This window comes from Chanos chanos, chromosome 16 (genome assembly GCF_902362185.1).
Source record: "Chanos chanos chromosome 16, fChaCha1.1, whole genome shotgun sequence".
Classification (NCBI taxonomy): Eukaryota; Metazoa; Chordata; class Actinopteri; order Gonorynchiformes; family Chanidae; genus Chanos; species Chanos chanos.
In genome coordinates, this window is record NC_044510.1 from 3,341,923 (window position 1) to 3,362,816 (window position 20,894).

Genomic DNA, 20,894 nt, shown 5'->3' on the forward strand with positions numbered 1-20,894 from the left:
TGAGCTGCATTTCCATTCATCTCCTGAGGGTGACTCAGCAACAAAGAAATCAATGCCAAACAAAGACATGACATTAACTTTTGTTAATGAACAGATAAGGCTCCTACTGGAGTAAAAGCAACCTTCCAAAAAAAAAAAAAAAAAACCCAAAAAAACACCTTAATCTAACATTGTATAGGCCTTAATCTTACCATTGCTAAACCTTGCCTCAAGGAAGGATACTTCAACACACGTTTTTCTATTTTGTGTAATTTTTCTGATTGTTCTGTTTAACAGAAAAATGAAAACAACAATGGCAATGGGAAAGAAAGAACAGAAGAGAGAGAGATGTGAAAATGGGAACAGTTGAAGGTTGCTACGCTATTTTGTAACCTTTTTTTGGCACGTGACCTTCCGGAATAAGACTATTTTGTTTGAAATGATATGCCAAGAGGCATCTCGGAGGGACTCGTCTTCAGAGTAACCCACGCTCTGCGGGGACAGCTGTCTCGGTGCAAGGACTCATGCAGTGTGTGTGTGTGTGTGTGTGTGAGTGTGCGAGTGTGTGTGAGAGACATATAAACAGCAGGAGGTTTCACACTGTGAACATGAGGTGAGAGACAATGACTAAAAAATCTGGATTCCCTGCAAGCTGTCGGGAGGCTGAAGGTGTCTGTGTGTACAAAACAATGTTTGGATCTTGCTCTTAATTTTTTATTTATTTATTTGTTTTTTTGTTTGTTTGTTTGTTTGTTTGTTTGCTTTGCTTCTGTGTCTTCGTGTGATTAATGTACCTTCAGTGTCTCTCCTTCTGTTGTTGACTGAATGACATTTGACATCCTATGGAGCAACATCCCAACCCCTCCTCAAGCCTGACCTGATCTCAGATCAGTCTGTAAGCCAACGACGCTGCGAGGAGATTTCATTCCTCAGCCAGTTTGTCAGACAGCTCGGCTCACTCAGACGAAAAAGACGTTCATGAGAACGTACAGGCGTAGACGTCCATCCCCGACAGAAACACCGCGCGTATCAGATGAGAGCCGTCGCCTCGCTTAAACTCGTTACGGCAAAAAAAAACAAACCAAAAAAAAAACACGATTATTTTACACGCACACAAAACAAACAGTCAGGTAAGTGTGACTGAGTCAGCAGACCGCCGAAAACACACGTACCAGCACTGACGTGAAACAAAGTGTACACGGCGTTCTCAGTTTAAGATGGAAAAGAACAGAGAATTATAGGCTCAGGTGTGGTCAAATACACAACGTACGAAAACAGCATGTTCCCAGTATTAGTACAGCTACTGTCACGTCCCTTAAACAGCAGTAGAAAATAAACCTTCTACCCTAAAGTTTGACAACCGGTGGCGTAAAGGATCAAATACAAATATGTTTCCTTAATTGTTTCTTTGGGGCTTTGCTAAGACACTCACAGATTCATTTATATGATTAAAATGAAATACAAGAGGCTTGTTTTTTTTTAATGCTGTTAACGAGTCATGTTGGGAAACATTACCCATGCGGTTGTGTATCAGTATTATTACAGGAGAGAAAAAGAAAAGAGACATAACTTTAGATTATCCCACTAAATCAGGTACAGCGCTCTTTCCTCTGCCTCAGAGGGATTTCACTCACCCATATCTGCCATTCCACACAGCACATTCCTGTTGTGTAGTTGGTTTCTAACACAACTCCAGAAACTGGCACCAGATGGCTCTCTGAATATAACGAAAGACTATTTTGATCCTGTCAAATTTTTTAGGGGTAAAATGTAGTTTTTGTGCTGCAGTACTGCATATCAAGGTGAAATTACTATTCATGAACAAAACATTGAGTTGATGATGCTAGCAAAGCCAAAAACCCGTTGTAGCACAGCAAGCAGATCTGATTCAGAGTTCAGAGGCCAGTCAACAACAACAACAACAACAACAACAACGACAACAAGAAAAAAAAATCAAACAAACAAATAAAAAAGATCCACTTCTGAGGCAGATTATATCTCTTTCTTTTTTCTTTGAAGTAAAAACAACACCTGCAGCGTCATATAACATTTATTTCATGAAAACATCTTTACATCTTTAAACTGGGCTCAATTTAATCAGACCACATTTCTACCTGCAGTTACTCATGATATATAAGGTATAGATACTGCATTCACACATCTCTGGAGGAGGGACGCAGGTTTGGGGCGGCCCTGTTGGCTAACCTGATTCCATACTGATTCTGGACTTCACGCTGGCTTCTTGCCTAATTTGCATATTTACACCTGATTGGCTGGTTTTGTCTGAAGCATGAGTAACATTCCTGTGACCCAAATCACTACTGTTCATCTATCTAGAACAAGTACCAAAACACTTCTCTCAACAACAGAAATCAGCGAGAAGTTCTTCTTCCAATATTCTCAGATGCATGTGAAGATGTAATCGGCTATTTCTCACAAATCCCCAGCACTGCTGTTTCAGCCATAAGGTCCCTTTAATTTGCTGCAACAATTTCAGAAATCGTGCATACCCAGAACTAAAGTGGTGAAACAGAAGAAGCTTTTTAGGTAAGAGCAATTTGTTTGGTACGAGAACTGGCGTTATCCAGTTAATTGTGTTCTCCTGTTTGTTCACATAACTCCGATGGTTGAGGAGGAAAAAAAAAAAAAGATTGGGTGCTACCTGTGAATGATTCATTCAGAGAGAGGTTATATGGCAGAAAGAAAAAGACAAAGCAAAGCAATGTGCATGCTCTTGTTCTGTACTGCAACCATGGCAACAGTGAAACCAAGAACACCACAGTCGTGTCCTTTCAGTTCCGAGTTCTGTCGTTCTGCTGATTCCATGTATTCTCTCTCTCTCTCTCTGTCTCTCTCTCTGTCTCTCTCATATAACATGAAAATTAGCCCTCATGCTGCCATTATGACACGCCAGTGGTGAACATAACCTTTCCTTCAAATGGGGTCAAAGACGGATTACAGTAATTCTCTGAATTTCCAAGACTCTTTAATGCTTTTTAGACCATTAAATCTATAAGACAGGCTCACGACAGCTCCCCCCCCCCCCACTCCTTTTTTCACCCTGATTTTTCTTCCTTCTTTCTTTCTCTCTCTCACACGCGGTGTGGTATCGTAATAAAACATAAGGGTCTTGTAATATCTCTTCCACACAAGACATTTAACTTGGTCTCAGAAAATGCCACAGCAACGTAACATAGACAGCATCGCTGAAGGCCTTCCCGCGTTTTGGAAGAGAACACGGTTTGATTAATTCTGCTCACAGCTCCACAACCTATTGGACAAAGACTGCCACTTAATACAGTGGTGTCACGCCTTTGTCTCCATCTCCACCCAATTCAACCTATCAGCATTCAAGCCTCGCCAGTTTACCAATCAGCTCGCTGGACTCATTTTGTAAACATTCCACACATCTGTTCACTGTTTTCTGGTCTCATGTATATACATATGCCTCTGATGGTAGTTTGATTTTTAGCGAAGTCTCTCATTCTGTTGTGTTACTGAGCTGTGTGATTGCAGTCTCTGTTTGTGTTCCTGTGTGTTGATGCTGTCTGTTTACCTTGAGTTTGCTTACCCCTTGGTAAGACTGCTCGCCTTGGGTTACTGGAATTTTGTTTGTGTTTTGGACCATGACTCTGCCTCATCTCCTGTAACCTTGTTCACCTGTACCCTGACTTTTGCCTGTTTGACCTGCGTCTCGTTCCTAACGAACTCTCAACTCAACACATGCGTGCGGTCTCACAGCCTGTTCATGATTGATAGGCTGGATGGCCCAGGCTGACACAACCACCCAAAACAAGTCAGCCAATCACGCGCGTTGGACTCCCGCCCACGGACAGCAAATGCAGTTGACTGTAGCTAATAACAACTAATAGTATACAGATTGAATTTTAAATAAACGTTTGAGAGAGAGAATTTTCCAGGCAACTAACAAAACCCTCCCCACTCTAAAGGCAAGCTGATTATACCAGCATCAGCATGGTCTCGTCTCCCCTAACGGCAATGCCTCACATGAATGTCAGTCTCTGTGCTCTCCTCTCTTTCAACATCATCTGATTATGTTATTGTTACGACTGTGCCGCAACCGTGTTGGTTTATCTGTACTCCTCAGATCTGTTTGTTTTCAGGGGAATTTTTGCATCACAATCTGTTTCTCAAAGTCAAGTCTTACCCATCAGAACGTCTGCTACGAGTCGTCTCTCTTCTCCGCTGCTTTAATGTCTCGTTTTCCCATCTCAACAGGCGAACATCTGCTCCTACACCTCCTACACCTCCTCGGCTCCTCTTTCCTGAAGAGTACCGGCGTCCTTATTCCTGTTTCTCCTCCGGCTGCTCCTACTGCTCTCGCCTCTCTATGCAGATCTCCTTGTTAAAAAATCTTTGCCCTCCGCAACAAGTCAAAAGTTAAAAACCATCCTTGTCTGCGTCTTTTCCGTAACCCCATTGCAAAGTGCGATTTCCCAGCTGATGCAGGGCAAGCTCCCATCCTGCTAGACCAAGGCTACCAATCCCAACTCAGCAGTGGAAAAAAAAAGAAAAGAAAAACAGCCCAACAACTCCAACTTAAAAATTTATGGCAGCTTAAATTTTTAAGTGGGAGTCTCCTTCTTGTGTAAACATGCCCTTACCTGAATGCCAATGGATTTATCACCCTTGCATGGAACATTATTTTAATTGTGATGTTTAGTTGGTACACGCATTTACATATTTAAAAGTTACTAACCCCTCAATTGAGCAGTCGTTTAAGTAGACAGATCCTTTTTTTTATAATATCTCTGCATAGTTTTCCAGATCATTGAGAGGTTCATTAAGTATATACCTACCCGGCCAGGACTGTATGCAGATTTGCATGCGTCTCAATCAGCTGGAATTAGCTTATCACCCAGTCAGTTCAAGGTTAGTTGAATATTTGCATTGTGAACAACAAACCGAGTCTCTGTATCTAAATCACACAAACACAAACTCTTCGATAACACTAACCATTCTTCGTCGCTGTCAGTGCAGCCAAACATTAGTGCCTCAGTGAATATCAAATTCATGGGGGTATGTGGATCAGCGCACTGTTTCGCTCACACAATGTGGCTTGTCACGAAATCTGTGTGGGTTTACTTGCACAAATTTCCTGGTGATATTTTTGGCTTACGCCATATGGAGTTCGGAGACCAAATCGCTTCTATTTCAATGTGTTGAGTTCAAGCGTGAAACAGGCTCATACCCCCGTTAGACTCTAAGCCAACGACGTTAGTAATTACAAACATACGCATACATTCACACTACCAAAGCCATACATATACTAACAAATGAAAGGTCAAGCTAAATCATTTAATGTTGATCAATCAACCACGAGTTAATGTCCTTGTGGTTAAACCCCCAAATTCAGTAGTCCTCCAGCTAAAGTAGGCTCACTGGGGTTTTCGACACAATTACCCAGCATTCATCTGGATTCATTTCTAAAGCTCTCAGAACGTCCATTAAGTCTACGTCCAACTCATTTTGATGACTTGGCAAATGCCCTCTGCTACCCTCATCCAGCCAGGGAGATTAGTGTTTAATGCCAGTTCAAAGACTAAGGGGAGCTTTGATTCAGTCGCATCACTCACAATTCTGCTTCATCATGGACACTCGCAATTAAGTATATTTTTCCCCCCGCTTTCCGCAGTGAAATAAGGGACACTAATTGGCTAAACCATCACAAACTCCACCAAAAATAAATACATAAATCAATAAAAAAGTGACTGATCCTCTATACAAATATCGGTTCTCGTGCTTTAACTAAAATGTATTCTCCTGCGTGCGTTGCATCGGTTTGATCGATTTCGCCTTTGTCGTTGTTTAATGACTGACATTCGGCGCGGCAGTCGGCAGCTGTAGTTTCAAACAGAATCTTGACATTCAAGGCGCAGTGTCGGCGGTTTCACAGAGCAACCATATGGCTGAGAGGAGAGCTCGCTAAGAGATAAAACCTGGTGCCTAATTACCTGTTCGGAAATAAATAAGCTGTCAGTCACACCTTCACTGGTGCTGTGCTGCGCTCCAACTACACAACTACCAGGGGAGTGGAGCTTCGGTATAAATATGCTACTGAAAAAGATCGCGATTACACCTGAGGCCTGCTGGCAATCTAGTTACAGAGTCAGTGGCAGGGATTTGGTGGTGTAGCCTACTTGGAGCATTCACATAGATCATTCGTATGAGGTTATCCAACATTTCAACATAAGTTGTCAGATATAATTGGATTCACTGGATTCTGATATAGCATGGATATACCTAGACATAATGTACATTATACAGATTCGTTTAAATTTTGGTTCAGTACCACTTAGAGATAATTGGACACTTTTGTTGTATTTTCTGTTGCAGATCTCTCTCTGTCTCTCGCTCTCTCTCTCTCTCTCTAACACACACACACACACATACAACATCAAAAACACTAGATAACAAGTAGTGAACACACCTTGGTACAACTTTATTCATGTTTTTTTTTTTTTCAAACCTAAAGGATACACTCAAAAATGCTCCAGGCTTTGCTACATATCAACTAACAACAGCACAAGATTTTCAAAATCTTTTGACAACAGATATAAAATGACTGGAAGGAGGGTGATAGCTGAAGAGGACCTGTGATGAAATGCATTTAAACATAAGCTTTGGCAAGGATTTGAACAAAATGCCTGGAGTCCAAGCTTTGTCTCCAGGGTCACTTACTGAGAAGTTTCATGTCACACAACACGAAGAACTGAAAAGGCCTCTGCTTGATTCGTTTGAGAAATTAGTGGAATTAAGTTACTTTGTGTCCTAAAGCAAAACACACAGAAAGACTACTTTCCACATGAGCTATTTACACACTGACTAAAAATCAAGAGCTATGAAGCACACTTAAAATGTGTTTAGCCAATCAGTCATGCTAAAATACTTAGCATAGCTCAGATGACGTAGGACATCTATAGAAGCGTGACTGTCCGTATGTGGAGCTCTCCCTTGATAATTCCGTAAGAACGTGACGGATGTGGCATAGCTGTCAAATGTTTCCAGAGTAAGAAAAAAAAAGAAAAGAAAGAAAACATTGCCCATCACTTTAAACATGCTTCTCACCCAAGAAAATGCTCCAAGACGTATCTACAGATTCACCTTATTCACATATTGGGTTTTTTTTTCTCTTCCCTTTAGAAATGGACCTTTAGACACTCACAGACAGCACAGGGAAAAATAACTTTGATCTCTTTTCTTTTTCATGCCTTTGTACAATCATCTGATATCGAATACAAAAACAAAAGTCACAATAACTTAAAAAACTTAAAATAACAACAATAATAATAATAATAATAATAATAATAATAACAGATGAACTTAAAAACACATCAGTTGAGTGGACACATGAAAAACACTGGCTAAACCCAGATGAGATGCAGGGGGGTGGGGTCAAGCCCGTGTTGGACGCTGGTGGAGGTGTGTGTCACCTTATTGGCTGTCAGCATTGGGAGCTTTAGCCTCATGTGGGGCAGCCCCTGCAGGTAACCAAGGAGACACGGAATGGGAGGTGGTCTGCTTCGCCATGCTGTAGTGGCTGATGATGGTGTAGAAACGCCCCCTTGAGTGTGCATCCTGGGAAGTGTAGTAAGCTTCCAGAGAGGCGGGAATACAGCGCTTATGCTGTGGAGAGCAGCAGCAACATACGAGGTTAACAGGGTTTTTTTTTTTTCGCTCAAATGAAACCCTCGCCCCCTCTCTCTTTCTCTTTATCTGTTATATAACTTTACAGATAATTGAGGGATTAATCATTTCCGTTCTGTTAGGTTATAGCTTCACGTCCTATACAGTCAGAGACCGTACTGTGTGACTTCACTCCGCAATCCAACAGGTTCCAGTCGTATCTATATCAATGCACTCCCTGTCACACCATATGACAACAGGCCGTGTGAAACTAATTATGATTCATGTATCAGGAATATGGTCTATAATCAGACAATAAACGTGGTTACCAACTGGTGAGGACAATAAACATCCAAAGTTAGAATCTGAATTTGGTTTTCTCTCTTATCTTTGCTCTTCCCTACGTGTTGGAAAGTGTGGGTGAAATTGAGTGAGTGATATTTTCTGGTTGCTTCTGGATGGTTCTCTGATAACAGAGAAACACCCCACAGTTATCTACTCACCTTGTAAACGAATCCGTCTGGGCAGGTGTGGTCGTAAGTAAAGGCCTTGTAAACGACCAGGAACACTATGCAGGCCAGGAAAGCCAGGGCAAGGACAATGAGAATGGTGACCTGTGATTGGACAAAGGCAAAACAACACTGTAGCAGCAATGACCAGCAGCATCCATCGGTGATTTAAAACAATGGTGCACTTTCAGCCATATGGTTCCAGTGACTTTTGGCAGTTTTCCCTCATGGTTTACTGAAACTGTCTTGAGGGATTATAATTGTGTTCTAAGGCAGTTTAAGCCAGTGGTGGTCTCCAGGTTCACAACACTGCACTTCAAAAGGATTCAAAAGACTGACTTCATCAGATGCGCTAAAAATGTATCAGAAATATTTCACTCCATAATTATGGAGCCTAGGTTTTGCAAAACTAATGCATAGCATTCATAAACATATTTTGTATTTTGCAAACACACTCATAACTAACAAAGAAACATGAATTTGCAACATGTCTATGCAGGAGTTACATTAAAATTCATGAACACCATTTCTTTTACAAACACAACTGATTTTAGGAAATAAATAACCATTGCAAATATATCACATTGAAAACACCATTTATGAAGAAATAATTACAAACAAATAAAATGCACCAGTTCCTTCAGTCTATTTCTGAATCATGACTACTGGCAAAGGATTATTGCAGCTTCACTGAAACATCTAATTGAACCAGTTTTGTAAACATATGAGTTTTTTAAGCTTTTTTCTTTTCTTTCTTTTCAACAAAACAACAATATTCTGAGTCCGTAGTCTATGACTGCTTCATAGAAAGCAGCCATTCATATTCTGCTGCTATAATACACTGTTTTTTTTTTTTCGGAAAAGAGAGGTCACTTTCTGTGCGAACAATCAGGTAGGCTCTCCACTTCAATGACGGTAGGGTTTGAGCTTGTTGCCTAATGCCATAATATATCTTGTGCTCATTGTAAAACTGGTCAAACATGTAGGCATCTTAAATATAAACACAGACAAAAACAAACACAAAGACAGCTGTACAACCCTACGTTTACCCTGCTCTCATAAATCCACAAATGAGTCGAGAATTGATTGTTTTCCTCTGGATGCATGCGTGACAAAGTACTTCACCTTTGGAACAGTCTATGGTGAACCTGTGACCTGAAAGACCTTTTTTTTCAGAATAAATGAGATGAGTGGCTGATTACTGAGCATCAGCTGGTAGCAGTCAGCTCTTGTTTCTCTACACGTACTCACAGCCCAAATTCAAATCCATATTAACTGGAATTAGCGTTGATTGTCACTACCTGCTTCAATTTGCCTGGCGCTCCCGCTCCATACCGTGTTTAAGTGTAAACAATCCATATTCAAATCAGAAGTGACAACCGTATTTAGCTATAGTCTGAATGCAGTCTTGGAACCCCCCTCCCCCTCCCCCCCAATCCCCAAAGGGGCACAAAAATCTGATATCCATTCAGGCGCTAATCTGAATGCGTATTTTTGAGTTAGATCTGATTTTAATGAGGTGCTCGACACTCTTTAAAAACAAAACGCATCACAAACACTTCCCTGTCTCTGCGTGAAGGGGGTGATAACAACTTCCAGTCTTAATATATGAGGGAACATTCATCTCCCAGAGGGTTTTATGACTTGTGGCAATTCCAAATCATAAGAATTAATGATCTATCGTCTTGTTTACATCTCCAGCACTTCACATTTAATCACATTGAGATCATTTTTCTGAAGTATGGTACGTCCCAAAATACACCTGATCTCAGTCGCATGTGAGGGCCATGAAATATGAGATTTTGAAAAATCCTTGTGCCCTCTGCAGACAATCGCATACACTGAGGTATTTCGCCTAAACTGAGACAAATTTAAGGTCGTGATGGTCCCTTTAAATTTATTTTATATATATATATATATATATATATATATATATATATATATATTTAAATGGGTGTAAATCTCTGTTAATTTTTCTGGATTGTTTGCAAATTAAGGCAATATTACTTTCCTGAAAGGGCATGTCCTGTCTTATCCAATGGGAAGAAACTAGTACACTAATACACATTGTTAATTAGGCCCACGAGACTAGGACAGTCCATTGTTTAACATATAAATGAATGGATTTTATTATTGATTCTCCCCTGATAACTGTTTCGAAAAAAATCCAATATGTTACTGTCAACTGTTTTGACATCACAATGCAATAAACTGTGGAAAAAAAGTCACCTGATCAGTAAAAATTAAATGGTCCTACCCTCTATATTATATTCTGCTTTGGACATGCTGTTGTACCAGAGATGCATATCATATTTTGAACAAAACCATCTTCCCTGTAGAAACCTCATGACCTTCTCAAGCATTTCATCAAACACATTTCCATTACAGGCACCACTCAGTGTATTAGTGGACGAGCACTTATACTGTATATGCTACAGGTCATACACAAACACAAATCTTTTTATTTATCCCTCTGCTGAAGAGTGAAGCTACTCTCTTCTGGGTTGCATGAGATGAACACAAACGGCCTGTCCATTCATCAGCGCACAGATAGCCCACACGTCAACTGAATAAAGTTCAGTAAACTCCTTTGTGAATTCGTGGTATGGAAAGCCTGAAATCCATCTGAGGCGGTGCCATTCATTCACATTAACGTCAAAATCGAGTCGACTCAGGCTTAACTTGTCAAAATACATTTGTTTCCAGCAAATTGATGCAAAAAAAAAAAAAAGAGAGAAAAGAATGTTCTTCCTAGAAAGTTCTGGAAGATCGGAGTGGGGTGCTTTTCTAGGCCACGCTAAACTATTTCATCAAGCAGGATTAACAAAGAGAATTAAAAAAAAAAAGAAAGAAAGAAAGGAAGAAAACGGACAGTACCGCGCAGCATTTCAACTCCATTTTCTGCATAGTGTGTTTTCTCTGACTGGTTAATTAGAATTATGCAAATGAGTGGGAGGGAGAAATGAGAGATAAGCAGGGTGACATCTGAAGATATTGTCACTCTCAGACCGTACGCACCATGTACCCGCTTCCTCCAGGGCTTCCTCGCCACAGAACATTTATTATCTAAAACTTGTTAGACAATTCATTATCACCGTCATTTAAAACCATTACCGACTGCACAAACACATGCCAGTGGAAGGCACGCTTCACAGAAAGAGAACCTCAGTTGAACGATGATTAAAAGTAAATTAAAACCGTCCGTAAGACTAACTGGACAGGCCCCATGGCTTTGGGTGTGGTGCCAAATGCAGTGTTGATTGTGAGTCAAATATCTTTGTGACTGTTTCTCTGATCCAACATAAAGGAATACGTATATTCAGTTCCAATTAAACACGACACTAAGAGACACCAGACGCTTGACAGATGTGCATGCATGCAAAACGGATATATCGTTGATAAAAATACAATGCGATGATAAAAAAGATACCAGTTTTTCACCAGCTGCAAAAAAAGATTCGATTCTAATCAATTCTGCACACAGTTTTACCAGCCTATGCATGAATCACAGAAAAAAAGATATACTCTTCACAAAAATGAATTAATAAAGCACAATATGTATGTAGCCTTGCCTTTGTAAATCACTTTCAGTCTCTGTGTATTGTCTAAAACATTACGAGAGCAACATCGTTTCCTCATGTTTTCATATCATAATCTGTATTTTTAAAGAACCACATCAGTCCGCTGTGAAAGACTCAGTCTGAATTCACTCATAGATGGGCTGATGTTAGCGTGAGTGTATTGGACTTGTCATTTTGTCATTGTTAGGCAGGACGGGAGAAAAGGTCTGCATTCTATATGAGCGCTGTGCAAATGATCTACGGCATCCAACACCGCTGGGGGGAGGGGCAATGCCACGGGAGCCAATCAAATCCAGCTTTGATACTCCATATCTCTATCTGTGGATTAATATATCGGTCAGAACTGGGTTAGTTGGGGGACCAAATGTGTTGTCGTCCCCCCCCCTCCGTTTGTCCGTCCTGAATGCACATTTTAAAGTGTGAGACTGAACGTGAGCCAACCCTCCACTGGAGCCATTTGTGGCGTTCAGCAAAGCAGTTGGCTTGATACAGAAATAACCAAGTGCCTGCCAAGATTTTTTGATTTCACATCTGACCATTCAAACTCTCCTTTCAAATGGTCCTCTTTTTTTTTTTTTTTTTTATGAGAAAGCCATCTAGTTTGCTATTTCCCAGAACATATTTCCACTCTTTTCGTAAGCTATGAGTCCAATCGATAAAAACACCATGAAAGCAGATGTTTTGGGAGGAAACCTTTTCAAAAAGATTTCAGCACTGCATCACCACACATATCTAACGTTATTGTCTTACAGATGGTAGGTAATGAAAGATATTTTTCAAAGACAAAGAGGTTATTATAACGATCCCATATGGAAAAAATACAGTTAAAATATTATGTATGCAGGTGGCATAACTTCTGTGTTCGCATGAAAACATTAATTTATCGTGGTAAGAATACATAGCTTTCGTATGTGTCAAAAAAAAAAGCAGAGCCTTAAGAAATTGCTTTTATTCTGTCACTGGGAGCGAAAAACAACAACAACAACAACAACAACAGCAATAACAACAAAACGCTATGAATTGTCTGAGGTCACGATTAATGCTAAGTGAGGTCATTTCAGCCTGGATATCACAGTGTCTCTGTGGAACTACCAACATAGTACCATCTGCTTTGCCATCTAACTTGTCTCTTTTTTTCTCTCTCTCTCTCTCCCTCTCTCTTTCTCTCTCTTTCTCCTTGTCTCCATCATTATAGAGTCCCTCTGTTTCAAGGTTATTGTGTTGTTGTTGTTTGTCTTTTAGCATCTCTCTCTCTCTCTCTCTCTCCCTCTCTCTGTGTTTTTGACTTCGGTATATAATCCGTAGGCAGCAGACCATAATCCCCCAGTCCAGATTGACTCCCTGACTCCATTTCCCTGGAGTGGTGGAGAGAATTAATGCAGTAGATCCCAGTTTCCCAGTTTGGAGGGAATGATAGTAAACACAATCCGAGAGTATTCCGGAGAGTTGGAATTCAGGGAGGGAGATTGTTCTAGAGATTAGAGGGTGAAAGCTGTTGTCTTCACATTGCATGGCCACAGTCCACTGGACAAAGAGGACATGTCAACCAGTCATCTGAGTTTTTGTCAGAATTTAGTCTGTCTCTCCCTTTCTTTTACTGTACGTGTCCTTATTAAATCCCCCCCTCTCTCTCTCTTTTCTCTCTCTCTCTCTCTCTCTCTCTCAATTTCATTGTAAGTTCTTTCTTTGATATCTTCAACAAAGATATGTTTTTCTATTTTTTCTTTTCTTCTCACACTTATCACCATGAAGCAGCCATTGGACAGTCCAGTCACAGTGAATTTTTCTGTTTTCTCTCTCTCTCTCTCTCTCTCTCTCTCTCTCTCTTTCCTTTTTTCCCCCTTGTTTTGACATCGCTGCCTCTTACAAAAAAAAAAAAAAACGCCTGGATGCCCCTTAATCTTCACTCAGTTTAACATTCTGTTCACAGTTCCACAGGATGCTTCACCATGGCTCCTCTGTCAGAGAGCAGACGCATTCAGAAGTTTGGCTGTAGCATAGGTTTTTACAACACACCTGCTGTCTCAAATGAGCCATTCATAACTGAGATATATTTCCTCTTCAGGCAATGCTCCTGTTAAGAATGAGTCGTATACAAGTATTCTCTTTTCAGAAACGCAGTGCAGTTCCTGATTATCTAGAATATCTAAAGTATCTCAAATTTAGTATCCAGAAAACAATGCCGGTTACAAATAGGATATCTTAGCCCACTGCTTATAAGTGCATGGCCTTCTTTTTCCTATAAGGCTTTGTAAAAAAATAAATAAATAAAAACCCTTAAAGAGAGTAGTGCAAGTTATCTTGAGAAAACCTAAGGAGATTTCATGACCGCAAGTACAATAGCTCTCAGCTGATTACTTCCCTTAGAACTGCTTCTTTTAACAAGGTGAGAAAAAAGGCCAGCCATGCTAGATTCATCACTTTTCACTATGATATTATCAGATGATGACACTAAAAGGGAATGACTGTTGGCTCGTCGGTGTGTTGGCTCCTTGGAATGTGTTGAATTTGGAATTGTGAGGGTTTTTTTTTTGTTGTTGCTTTTTTTCCTCCATGTCGATGACCTTGTCCTACTTTTGCTTGCCATGTTTTGCCTCAGTGCTCGTAGGAATGCCACACTCGCCTGTCTGTGCGCCAAGACTTCTCTTCCTGAAGTGTGTGTGTGCATGCGCGCGCGCGTGTGTGTGTGTAGTCAATCCTGTCTTGCCTCCTCCTCTGGGGGTCTTAAAGCTAATGAGAATTCATATCTCCCAGGGGGCCTAGATGGCACAGACTAACACAAAACAACGGGGCGCAAGTCAATAAACAAATCAATGGATGCCAAGCAGAAAAGTCTCTTTTTCCACGAGTAACTTCATGAGGTGACAGCTAAACCTACTAAAGAAACAAACAAACAAACAAACAAACAAACAAACAAAAAGCATCAACAAGATTTCCAGCATGGCCCCTGCCCAATAAATGGAACTACAAAAAAAAAAAAAATATTTCTATCACTAGTGTCAGAAATATTACTCATGAAAAACCAGCATCACTCCTGAAAAATCATTCTCTGTAAGTATTTTTTGCAGGCAGCAAAGCAACAAGAGAGTGTGAGAAGACACCAGGGGACCACCAGAGCATCAAGTTGACGCACTCAGAGGGGGTTGATGGGAATCATGTCTTCAGTGCCTCATTTGGGAGTGTTACCATGGTGAAGTGACACTGAACACCAAAGATCAAACAAAATACCTTTTACAGCGCCTTCCAACGAAGACAGGAAGGAGACTTTTGGTTTCTCCCAAAGAACCAAAAAAAAATAGAAAAAAAAAAACCCCATGATAATAATAACGTCTGCGCTACTGAGTTTTTAGACCAGAGTGAACCTACGTTCAGGCTGTCACTCAAAGCAGACGCGGCGGATTTTTTTTGTTTGTTTGACAAGGACTGACATGAATGAAATGTAACTGCAGGGGAGAGGAACTAGTGTCATGTTCAGTTTGACTTCAATTGTAATTATGTTAATGTGAACCAATTAGAGGTGCTGTCCACAGAGATACAGAAAGTGTGTTTTTGTGTGTGTGTTTTTGTGTGTGTGTGTGTGTGTGTGTGTGTGTGTGTGTGTGTGCGTGCGCGTGCGTGTGCGTGTGTGCATGTGTGTGCGTGTGCGTGCGTGTGTGTGTATGTGGGAGTGAGACATCATAAGTACTTTCACATCAAACAAAAGACGTCCTTGGGTGGTCCTTCTGAATTTCTATGGGGGGGGGGGTTCACCAAACCACTTTGTTTTTTCTTTTTTTCTTTTTTTCTTTTTTTTTTTTTGCTTCAAAAGATGAAAAGTCAGATGAAAAAAAACATGACTTTTAAGAAACAGCTGCAAGCAGCAATTAAGAAATCTTTTACACAAGCCTCTGAAACAATCACCTGGCACTTGACTCGGTGACCTTACTGTCCAGCAGCTGTCTACTGACTTTCACCAAATGAGTTTCCCAAATGACCTTTGTGAAGTTCGGTATCCAGCCGTTCACTGGGTTCAACTAACACATACGGGATGTTCAACCCAGTGGTGATGCTAGATAACTGTTCCGACCCACACCAAAATCAGACGGTCACATACAGACCCCAAATCAGTATGACAGTTCTCATTAGGTGACACCAATTTTTCATTCAAAATTACCAAGTTCTGTATATGCTCGTTGAAAAAATGAAACGTTTTTTTGATTTGTGGTAGCCCAGGTAGGTCGGCGCAAACGGACACCAGAAACGTGGCGTACCACACTGGCACAAGGGCCAGTTTTCATTTTAGACACCGCTGGGTTCAGAGTGAACTGGAAATAGGGAAAGATCGAAGAAATAACAAATCATGACACTTTCAATACGCTTTCATACCATTTAAAAAAAAACACACACACACACACGTACACACACACACACACACATACACACACACAGAGCTTGTTTTGAACCAGGTTTGAAATGCCAAGCTCTCTTCCCGATGACCTGTTTGGTCGACCGTACTTCACTGCTGAAGCTCTGAGGAAAAAGTAAGTAAGTCAAATTTCGTCTGGTTCATTATGTGATTCTTTAGAAACTGAAGCAGAAGGAGTAATTTCAGTGTCTTGTACTGCATTCTCAAAGGCAGTGCGAAGACTACTTCATGTTTTTCTTTAAAACCCTTTTAATACGGAAATATATACACTGGTTTTCTCACATTAAGGGATGATTAACCACCGATTAGCGATCATTTATTTAATTTTGCCTGATAATTAATCATAGCCATTAGATATAAATCTGAGACATGTTCTATTAGGTTGAACTTGCTGCACTCAGTCAGTGTTACAGCCACACAGTCTCTCTTAGAAGCCTGGTTGAAAGCTTCAGAGACTTCAGATAATTACCCTCCAAGTTCATTTAAAGTTCATTTTTAATGTTAACCTCTCAAGTGTGAAAGAGCATTTGGGCCCGTCCTAAGAGAATAAATAAGAACACAAAAGCTTCGTTGTTAAACCAGCCAAAGGACAACGCTGAATTATGACAACACTGTGCCGTCCTTTCAAATTCGCGTTCGTGGGGCCTGAGGGAATGGCTCAGGGAGAGTGACGGTGGAGCAGGTCAGTTTAATGAGGAGCCAATGTGTTCTCAAGTTCGGTTTTCATGTACGGAGCCTATAATCTAAAAGATCAAATTTCTCAGACGCCCTTCATGTACCTTTCCAAACTACGTGTTCAACTATGCACGTAAGCCTGCTCATCCCTGGACCTTGACTCTCAAAGCTGTTTTAATAATGACCACTGCTGTTCCAGTTACCTTAAGCCTATGATGTGGTCCATTCAAGTGGAACAAAAAAGGAAAAAAAAAAAAAAATCAAACTTTGTATCAAATTTTTTGAGAAGCTCCTTTAGCCTCCTTTTGGATCAGCGTGGAGAAAAAAAACCCAAAACACATCGAACTGCGAATGTGAGGTAAGAGGTAGTGTTAATCTATTTTGTGACAGCCCAAAACGCTCGATGGTAGAATAACAAGCCCTGCTCTCCTGGGCAGAACCTCTCTCACACCACTGGGCCATGGGGCACAAGGGCAGTTAGCTCCTCTAACAGAACATACACATGGAGACAGAGGAGCAGAGAGGAGCAGAAAGGCTGCTGGGAGAGCGGCAATATAGCTGTAATTGCTCCCTTGGCTCCTTCACCAACGCCTGAAGTAAAGCACCAATCAAATCAGAGAGCCGTAAAGGTGACAAAAATCGGGATTCATATATAGAGAAAGTTGCCTCCTTTTTATTGTCTCTCTCTCTCTCTCTTTCTCTCTCTCTCTTTCTCTTTCTCTTTCTCTTCCTCTGTGATTAATGTGTTGAGGTAGGCTGCAGAGATTGAGGAGTGGATGTGGAAAAGGGGGTTTCTGTCTGTTTTTTAAAGAAAAGTAAGTTGAAACGAAAGGGTGGACAACCGTGTCTGTAAGGATTTCGTTCCAGCTTTAATCGAACACCCACGAGCCTTTACGCTCAGAGGGTCATTAAGATCCTGAGCGGCTGATTTAAGGGTGTTTGTGGAAGTTCAGAGCATATCGCTTGAGTCCCCATGGGCGTCCATTAGGACGGCAGCATATCCCTGATTTAACCCGCCAACACCGCCTTCTCAGCTCTGTGAAAGAGTCCACATTTGGCCCCGACGAAAAATCATCCAGGCACAAGAGCTATGGTGATAATTGTAGCTCAAGATTACTTGTGTAGAGAGACCCCGCTCCACCGACTTCTGCTAGACGGTGGGAAAAAAAAAGACAAAGGCCAATAGGGGTTCATGTCTGGATACACCACGTTTACGGGTCTCCTTACTGGCTCGCATATTTCCTAAAGGAAACGGACGTGTTACTTGAATAAGTTCTGAATTAGATTCTCTGCTGACCAGTTTCTGTTGTCACTATGCAGATGAAACCTGATATGGTGGAGCAGGTAAACAGTGGCTGTCAATCGAATTTTATTATGTTACACACTGCATTGACTGTAGGGATTTTCTGCAGGGATTTTCTTTCCTATAGATTGACTATAATGTCAATGTCAAAATAAAAGTCTGCCAATCCCCTTACGTTATTGATACATCATGTAAATCTTTTCAAACAAAAAAAAAATTTAATGATTGTAGACGTATTGCCACAATTTGAGTCAAGATTTGGTAGAAATGCAAAGATACAGCCAAGGGTCTTGGATAAATCTTTACCAGTTTTCCACATCTGGTCATTGCAGTCCCTGTCCATTCTTCAGTGAAGAGTTGTTCATGTTCTCTTAGGAGCATGAATGGGAGCTTTTGGTGAATAGCAATTTTTGTTAACACTCTACTTAAACCTTCTGTCATTAGGATGATATGACATTGTCTTATGGTTGTCATAACAGTACTTAGTCAAAATCAGTAATACAGGGTAACCAGATGTCAGTGTATGACATCTGTCATGTTGCTGGTTTCCAACTGAAGTTATAGCACATTTTACAACACAGTTGCAATAGCCTCTGTCTGCCAGCGAGCTGTCTAGCCAGGGCCAAGATGTCATTAGGTGTCTGATAAAGAATCTAGCTACGTCTGGCCCAATTTTCAAACTCCTGTCACGGAATCGGGATCGAATTAAGACCCAGGTTAGAGTGGAGCGAGTCTGAACATTGACTTTTTTTTTTTTTTTTTGCTTGTTTGTTTGTTTCTAAAGCCACTGGAGTGTGACTTTGGCGGTAACGTTTTGTCCTGCTGCTAGATGAGTTCTCTCCGGCTTTCGCTCTCCGGTACAGACAGGTTTTCCTTCAGGACCTCTCTGTGCTTTGACGCAGCCATTTCACCGTTGGGCTTCACACAGGATTCACAGATGCTGGCGCAGCCAGACCCTATTGTGGCGTTTATGTGTCCATCAATTCTCAGTCTTATCAGATCACGGAAACCTCTGATCCTCAAACCCCTTTCCAAGTCTCCCACAATGCCGATGTCAAATGGTAGCTGGCATTGATGAGGCCGCAACTTTTTTTAGTGACCTTCCTCTTAGTGCTCCTGTCAGCCAGCAACTCTGTTTTTCAGGATGTACTGTTCTGTTCTGCTGAGATCCATGGCTCCCCTGTATTTTCTCCTGCTCTAAACGACAGGTGTATTGTAATCTTCAGAGCCTTAAGGTTTTCCCTTACACCCTTTCCTTTATCTGTGCGTTTCAACAACCCTACATCAGATTTCTGTCCAATGTTACTTTGTCCTTGTGAAGTACCATCTGCTTGGCTGTGCTGGTAATCCTACTAGAGAAATGGGTGTGTTCAATTCAAACTCTTTAACCGGACTCAGGTAGACTCTGTTCAGTTAATAATAACTTCTAAAGGCAACTGGTTAAACCAAAGACGATCTCAAGAGTGTTATTTCTCTTTGTGTTTTCTCTGTGGACTTTTTGTATTTTGTTGATTAATGACAGAGGACCAAGAAGAAACGATTAGGGATTGAATGATGCATTCTGTGACATATTAAAATGTGCCAAAGTCCGGGGGGGGCGGGGGGGTCTTTGATAGCCACTGCATCACATAGACAAAGGATTACAGTCCAGTGGAAAAAAAACAATGAATAATATCCTTACATTGTGAATTGGGTGCAAAATACTGTTACAGCGCAACGAAATACATTCACACCAGCGGTCACCTGGGGTTCTTTCCGTGGATTGGCAGAAGACAAAAGAGACCGGTCTGTTTTTATTGCACTCCCAGACAAAAGACAGATTAATCAGTGATAGAACCGAGCAGAAACCATCTGGCACTATAAATCATCTATGACATTTCTCAAACAAAGCCTCAGCCACTCTCCTTTTGGGGCAGCTAAAATATGCAACCTTCTTTTTTTTTTTTTACCTGACAAACGATGCAGACAATGATTGTGATCTTTGAAACTGTTGAAATACTGATAGATAGAGAGAGAAAGAGAGAGAGAGAGAGAGAGAGCCTGAGAAGAGAGACAGAAAACACTTTGCTCTATCCAATCTCGATGCCTTTGTCCTGTTTTTTAATATTTTGACCCTCGGCAGTGATTGAGGTTACTCGCCGTCCTTGTCATCTGATTTGAGATCACCTGCGTTAACCCTTGCTCTGACAATTACAGCCCTGAGCTGAACGTTAAAACTGATCCGAAAACAGCCGTCTGTGCCCGTTAATGGCAGATGTCAAAGTTTGTTTAACTCCAACTGGAGGGGGAGGGGCTGGATCAAACTACGAATCAGAGGATCTGGACGTCAAGAGAGTCAATGTTAGATTCAGAGAGAGAGCGAGAGAGAGAGAGAGAGAGAGAGAGAGAAAGGGAAAGAGAGAGAGAGACAGAGAGAGAGAGGGAGAGGGAGAGGAGAAAGGGAAAGAGAGAGAGGGAAAGAGAGGAGAGAGAGAGAGAGAGAGAGAGAGAGAGAGAGAGAAGATAAAGGGAAAGAGAGAGAGAGAGAGAGAGAGAGGTGGGGCGGGGGCAGCAGAATCGGTGAGTGGACAGCAGCTTTAAGGGCTGCAGTAGTGTGGGGGGGGGGGAGCAGCGAGGCCAGCTCAGACGTCAGTCCTCTTCAGGACAATGACAGGGTACATTAAAGCACGCCAGCAGAACATGCCTGAGAAAGTCACCACGTCTTCACAACCTCTAAAAAAATCTATCTATGTACCGCAACACATACGACCCCAAAAGAACGTCAGGAAATTCACGTAGAGCTGTGAAATGATGTT

At 41.2% G+C, this 20,894-nt stretch overlaps 1 protein-coding gene across 1 annotated transcript in view; it reads right to left on the reverse strand.

Annotated features, from left to right (window-relative positions):
- Positions 1 to 7,434: 7,434 nt before the first annotated feature.
- The window catches only part of nsg2 (neuronal vesicle trafficking associated 2), a 21,746-nt gene continuing 8,286 nt past the window's right edge, over positions 7,435 to 20,894 (reverse strand). Inside the window, exons 3-4 of the mRNA XM_030794030.1 lie at positions 8,130 to 8,240; positions 7,435 to 7,626 (exon numbers count right to left, since the gene is read on the reverse strand). Coding sequence (XP_030649890.1) covers positions 7,435 to 7,626; positions 8,130 to 8,240 — 303 coding nt within the window. The remainder of the gene's footprint in view (positions 7,627 to 8,129; positions 8,241 to 20,894) is intronic.